The sequence below is a fragment of the Bombus vancouverensis genome, chromosome 2, assembly GCF_051014615.1.
Source record: "Bombus vancouverensis nearcticus chromosome 2, iyBomVanc1_principal, whole genome shotgun sequence".
Taxonomy (NCBI): domain Eukaryota; kingdom Metazoa; phylum Arthropoda; class Insecta; order Hymenoptera; family Apidae; genus Bombus; species Bombus vancouverensis.
The window spans coordinates 1142467-1149851 of NC_134912.1; the positions used below are offsets into that span (position 1 = coordinate 1142467).

At 35.7% G+C, this 7385-nt stretch overlaps 1 protein-coding gene across 1 annotated transcript; it reads left to right on the plus strand.

Moving 5' to 3' along the window:
* The first annotated feature begins 2398 nt into the window (after positions 1-2398).
* LOC143304145 (glutathione S-transferase-like) lies at positions 2399-5116 on the plus strand. Its single transcript, XM_076626513.1, has 4 exons — positions 2399-2692; positions 3662-3797; positions 4109-4276; positions 4534-5116. The coding sequence occupies exons 3-4, from the start codon at positions 4132-4134 to the stop codon at positions 4839-4841; spliced, it is 453 nt and encodes a 150-aa protein (XP_076482628.1). The 5' UTR covers positions 2399-2692; positions 3662-3797; positions 4109-4131; the 3' UTR covers positions 4842-5116.
* The last annotated feature ends 2269 nt before the right edge of the window (positions 5117-7385 follow it).

Sequence of the window (7385 nt, forward strand, 5' to 3'; positions counted from 1 at the left end):
TGTTGTTATTCTTGATATGGAGATAAATATAGTATACTTTATTAAGACCTAGATAAAAGACTTTTTTCTCGTTTCTCTTCTCTTACTTAATCACTAAGAGTTATATAACGTTTATTCGATAATTCTGCTTCTCCTGACCTTTCCACAAATGGTTGTTTATATCTCGACATTCTTGGTACTTTTAATCAAATTTTAATAACAGTACTTTACTCGTCAGAAGTAAATAAAAAAGCTCTAAGTAGAAGCAAGGATTTACTTACCTTTCCTTTCTCGAATCTCAGTTAGCAATGTTGTTCCTCTTGAAAGATTTTCCAAGTTTCCAAGACAATTTCCACGCTGGTAACATTGTATATATTTCAAGTATCGTGAACCACAGGAACTTGTTGAGGCAATATTGAAGAAAGCAAAGAGAATGAAGAAATTGTAGGAACTATGAGAGGCTACTCCTTCTTTCACAACTTATTTTCTCTTCGTTTGGGGGAAAAAACACAAATGAACGTAACGGTTGGTTTCAGCTATCTGCTACTATCGCATGGAGGAGAATCCTGAAAAGAAGGAAGCGAGGAAGAATCAACTTTTGAACGAAACAATACCATTTTACTTGACTAAATTCGACCAGATTATTGGCGAAAATGAAGGATATATCATTCCTTCTACCGTAAGATTTTTTATCCAAATTTAATGTTAAAATTTTTAGTCTTTGTGCAAACTGGGCCATGTTGTCCATAAAAAATTATTGAAACTTTGTTGCGACAAGACAGCTTTAATTGTTGAGAGCAGAGTGTATCTTTAAAATTCATTCCTGTTAGTTTATGTACAAATGAATTTGCCAAGATTTTCAGCTTTTAGATAATTATTCATGTATCTTCCTCATCAAGTTTGATAGAAATTATTACTATCGTAATCAAAGCAAAGATTAAGATATGTAAAATCATTTCTCTGGATATGACACTCTTGTTTAATGAGTGATAAATGATACCATTCGAAATATCATATTTATATAATATATAATGATACTTATAAGTGTAATCACTTAAGTACAGATATCTGAATTTTTCTCACTGTCACTGACATAGATACGTATTATCGTTCCTTAGATTACTTGACCAGTTTATTTCTTTCATCACTGTGTTATTATATAATAATAATAAATAGTCACATTAAATTAATTTAGTATGATTATGTTGTTTAATAATACGTGTTTCATTGCAAAATATTTAGTTAAAATGTGTATCGAATCGTTGTAATTCCAAAGATGTCAATTGATGTAATGTAATAATAAAGTATAAAGTATAATAAAGTATAAAGTATAATTTCGTCTGTGGTATAATCTTTCTATTCCATTTTGTTACGTCGCACCGCGAGCAATATGGCAACCAGATGTCACCGGATGCTCGCAGCGTATCCTCCATAGTTTCAAGTACCTTCCATAAATCTCATAGATTTCCTAGAAAAGGTCCTTCAAACCAAACAAACGTCTGTTTCCGAAGAATTTCTAAAGACTATTGTCTACCCCGACTGGACAAGGGAAAGTTAGTTTTTCTCACGTATGCTGCAACTTTCCTCCCACTAACCACTTTCTCTCGAGGGCGGTTAAGACCCTTCGTTAACCAATTAACAACGAAGCCACTTCCTTCACTCTCCTAACTAAAATCGTCACCAACAAATCCGATGGTCCCGTGCGCTAGACACACCCATCCTTAGCTTTCCTCCGAGACAGCATCGTCTCCCAAGACAGTTCTGATTTCACATCCTTCGAACGGTCAATATCCTTCCACCGGGTAGGACACACCCACAGATCAGTCACTCATTCATCTCGTACATATTCTCAACGCGAGAATTGATTGTAATTTCAACAAATAAATAAAAAAAAAAATCTCGTACATACGCACCAGCGTAACTGCCTTCGTTATAAGTTGTTGGAATAAACGGTGAAATATAACTTACTATACTGTGTCATATTCATTTAACCACCTCTTATCTTAACCGAAACAGGGGAACGACTACTTCGCGGCGTCGATTCACCGAATCGTAGCGAGAATTTACGCCTCTCGCTACTGCGACTGCGTCTCTCCGCGAACGGTCGTAACACATTGATCGACAGAAGTACTAAACTCTAATAACATAAATTTATATATTTTCTATTTCCCAGCCACCAGTTTTATAGATTTTTCTATCTTCTGTACTACTTTTATCCCTTTTATTTTTTCTTACATGAGATTATTGTAAATTTAATATCATTTGTTCGCAATATTTGTTATTTATCTTTCATTGAATTTGAAATTTCGCGCTTCAATGTTGTGTGTTGTTCGACGTTTTATCGAACGATGTTTATCGAACTAGTTTATGAATACATACATAATCATTAAAGAATCTATAAACCTTACTAGTTTGTTTTTACTAAGTTTTGTTACAGAAAACATGTTCTCATAAATTTTCAACTTTAATTTATGGAAATTTATTAACCTTAAACTATAAAATCATTCAATGAGTCTTTCCGGATGTTTTTATGTAGTCATAATTTCACATATCAGCACAGCTCCACCAATAGGATAAGAGTTACGTGGAAGCAACAGGGGGGAAGAAGAACATATAGAGATCTAAAGGTTATTTTTGTCTCATTCAAGTTTCTGTTAACCGGCTTGGAAATTTCCTGTGCTTGTTTCGACTTTGAAGTCTTAAAAAAAAAATTGTAAGTAAATAGTATATATATAGTATATATATCCTGAGTCAAAGTTTCTCTTTATAAATAATAAACCGTTTAAAAACTATATTTTGTATGTTTTTTCCTTATTCATAATTAAATAATAAATATGAAATACTTCTACAGAAAGCCGACATCCTTCAATTAACCGAACAGCAGATGATTTAAAAATTAGTAGTTGAAAGAAATAAATGTTATTACATGTTCATAATTGATCGATAAATTTAAATATACAATTGGAAAATGTTTCTTCTTTATTGATAACTAAATAATACAGATAAGATACAAGATACTTGTACGAAAAGTCGGCGCGTCGTTCAATTAACGGAACAGCAGAGGATTTGAAAATTAGTAGTTGAAAGAAATAAATGTTATCATATGTTCATAATTGATCGATAAATTTAAGTATGCAATTAGAAAATGTTTCTTATGTTTGGAAAAATATATAATCACTGCTGAATGTTTTGTAGTTACGAAAGTTGTATACAAACATACATTGTACATACGACTAGTAATGGTACTAAATTACTGTTAGAGGGTCTTGGGTGTATAGAACCATATGGTTAAATTAATACTAGAGATAACGAATCGCGCGAATGTAATTAATATTTTGAAGTGCGTTGTTTGCATTAATTGATAGTTTTCTTATAAACTTTTTTATAAACAATTTCATTGCTATAGAAAAAAGATATGCTGCCGGTAATATGTCTATCCTACTTAAATAGAAAGTGCAATATTTTGTTATAATATTTGGCGCAAGTTTATACATTATTACATCCAAAAATAATATTCTTTTTATATCTAAGCTATATTAAAATATAAAGATACAAATAGCTATGCGAGTAGTTAGTAGTTGATGCTTTTTACTTAAATTGTCTTATACTTCATAATTTGTAATAATATAATTCTTGTCATCAATGATTCTTCGTTTTTACTTTGTATATACTATACTTCCAGGAAGATGCCGCTCTATAAATTGACTTACTTCCCAGTTACGGCATTGGCAGAACCAATCCGTTCTTCTTCAGCTATGCTAGTATTCCATTTGAAGATGAACGTATCAAAAAGGACGTCTGGCCAGAAATAAAGCCCTGTAAGCTTAAAATTTAAAGAAGTTCTGTTTCTTAAATCTCATCTTTCCTAATTTAACTAAAGTAGCTAAATAAAGTAGAACACAATTATGCAGAGTATAACAGAGATTATTGTTTACTCTCCATTTCTCTATAAGATATGTGGGAGAACAATAGGTATTGTTAAGGAGACAATGCCCTTCGTTTGCTGATAAATTATCAATAAATTAAATTATATCTTTCCAAAACAGATAACAGGAAGCTAGATATTTAAGAAGCATCATAATCTGTTTGTTCGATAGAATCTTTGATTCTATTAGTTGTATGGTTTTAGTGACTCCTTATGGCCTGCTTCCTATGCTCGTAGCTGATAGAAGGAAGGTTGCTCAGTCTACAGCTATTTGCCGTTACTTAGCCAAACAATATGACTTAGCTGGAAAGACTGACTGGGCAAATCTTCATATTGATGCCACTGTTGATACTATTCATGATATTCGTTATAGTGAGTATCCAGTGCTGCTTTGCATAAATCTTATGAGAATCTTGATAACAGATAGTACATATCTGTTCAGGTATTTATTAGTTGAAATCCGATTTAATATTTGATTTAATCGAACGATACACGTATGTCAACAATACAAGACAAAGGATTAAAAAGGATTGTAATTCTATCTTCAGTATCATTTAAATTTCGCACAACACTGTATTCAAATTAGTATAACATTAGCGAAGAGTATTTAACTGAAAACAAATTTTCAGAAATTGCCGCCTTCCACTATGAGGAGGACGAGAAGGTCAAAGCTGCAAAACGCAAGGCTGCTGAAGAGACGCTGCCGTTCATTTTAGAACGTTTGGACCAGCAAGTGAAGGAAAATGACGGCTACTTCTACGATGGTACTCTCTCTTGCGCTGATTTAACATTCGTTGCTCTGCTCGATTATTTGAACTTTATGTACAAGTCTGATCTGATCGAGAATTACGAGAATCTGAAGCTGCTGGAGAAAAAGGTCCTCCTTCTGCCCAAGATCAAAAACTGGATTGAGAGACGCCCAATTAGCGAATTCTAAACTTCACGATTGCTTATGGTTTTATAAGCGTTTAAAGATTGCTGTTGTCACGGTGGTCGTGAGAACGCAACGAAAGGATGGTTATGCCTCACATACCTTGGTCAGCAAAATGATGGCTAAGCAGTAATAGAAACCCTATGTGACCGGCATCCAGCGATAGCCCCTCCACAAGAGCCTGGTCCTTGATATAAAAAAGTACCTCTCGAGTCGTTGTAAGAACATTCTTTTCTGTGCTGTTTGACCATTCTGTATTGTTACTCTGTCAGTGTTCAATAAATTTTCTAATAACAATCAAAATTTAAGTACGAATTTCTCACCTTGCGTGCGGAACGTGAAATTACCCCGAATCGACGTGACAAAATTGGCGATCCTGCCAGGATCCATTCATCGCATCAAGAGGAAACTTCAACGGGAACTCTACGGATTCTACAGCGAAGGACCACGGTCACCTCCTTGATCAAAAGAAGGATCTGCAAAGAATCTCGGTAAGCTGGCTTTCGTACATTATCGAAACCGTAAGCCTGAAATACGTTCTGAAGATAGTGACTCTTCTTCCGCCGAAAGTGTCATATTTCTCAGCATGAACCCAACTGACAAGAGTACCGCTAAACAAAACGAACTAATCGCTACCCTGATTGAACAATTTGAAAGCCTAACTCACGAGTTTAGAAGCTTTAGAAACAGCACCGATCAAAACATTAAAAACATAAAAGAATTTGCGGAAACTAGCGATAGAAATCGCTCTAAAGAAATACGCGATCTTGCAAAAACCATGGAAATAAAATACGACACCGAGACTGACCAGTCGCAAATAAACGCCCATTTAGAAACCGCTGCTGATAACGTAACGGATGACGAAACTGACGGACCGAACACGTCACAAAGACCACGAGCCGCATCTAGCCGCGCCGCGATTAAACCAATAAACAACTACAACGAAGATCGAGGGCTCGAGGCAGATAAGGCCATACGAACTGTCGAGACACTACGTGGTCAAGATGACGTAGGCGTTGAAGATTTCATCTTATCGGTCCGCAAAGCAAGAGCTAGGTGCAAGGCAAGTGACAGAGAGCTATTATTAGATCTCATACTGATCGAAAAGATTACCGACAACGCGAAACGAAACATACGATATCTAAAAATCAACTCGTTCGAAGACTTATATTCATGCTTAAGACAACACGTATTAACACCAACAACTATTAGCAACTGTTGGGACAAATTAAAGAATTTAAAACAAGGGGCAACAGAAAGTGTACAATCTTTTGACTCCAGATTCCGACAACAGCTAAACGAATTAAATTGTGCAGTCCAAAACGAAAACCGCACACCAACAGAACGACGCGTAGCTATAGATATTGAAGAACGCGAAGCACTTAAAACATATTTGCTCAACTTACGATACGAGATAGGACAGATGGTGGTATCTAGCGATCCAAAGAACCTGAACCTTGCCCAACGACTAGCAGCTGATAGAGAACAATGGTTACGAGAAGCAAATCGTGTTGCCAACCGCCCAAAGAATCAATCTCACAACATTACATTAGTATCCAAGCGAACTACTACCGATTCACAGCCACAAACTTCTGCTCAGCTACCTAGCCGACCATTAGACGACCGCATGAAACCGAAGTGTCCAAAGTGTTTACGAATTGGACACACAGCCGAAAAATGCTACTCTCGAAATTCTCCATTTGCCAGCCAAGGAAAGATTCCACCTCGAGTAAACCAAACAACGGAGAACCCAGTGGAAGCTTACCTCGAGTTAACTGCACCACCACCGGAAGATTACTATCAATCGTACTGCAACGAAGAGACGGAGGAAGAGCCAGATTCCTCATCGATACCGGAGCAGGAATCAACCTTATAAAAGAAAAAGCCTCACTAACCGTCCAAACTTCTAACCCAAAAACCTTCCTAATGGGAAGTGACAAACATACCACTAACAAAATTTGCAACTTTACCATGCTCAAGAAAAATCATCAATTCTACGTAGTCCCTAACAACTTTCCCCTAATCGAAGATGGAATAATCGGACTCCCATTCCTTACAAAGTATCAATACAGCGTCACTAACAATAAACTAACCTTGGACGAAATTATATTACCATTCCAGGAAACCGATAGCAAGATAAGACCAGGCGAAACTCTAATCTCAGCCCAATACATCGAAGGAAAGCCCACAACAGTATGTTTCATCAACACTGGTAAGCAAATCTGTCACATTACAAACGAAATAGAGAAACCCGATAAACTAAGCCAAATTAATAAATTCGCACAAATAATACGTACCAAACATATTGATCCAGAACTTCGAGAACCCCTTGAGAAAATCCTCATCAATTACTTAGACGTTTTTAATATGGAAACAGACTCATTACCATGTACCAACTTGACAGAACATACAATCACACTCAAGACAGACAAACCTATAAACATCAAATCTTATAGACAGCCCGAATGTCATAAAAAGGAAATCGAGACTCAAATCAACGACATGTTAGACAAACAAATCATAGAACCATCGGACAGTCCATATAACGCA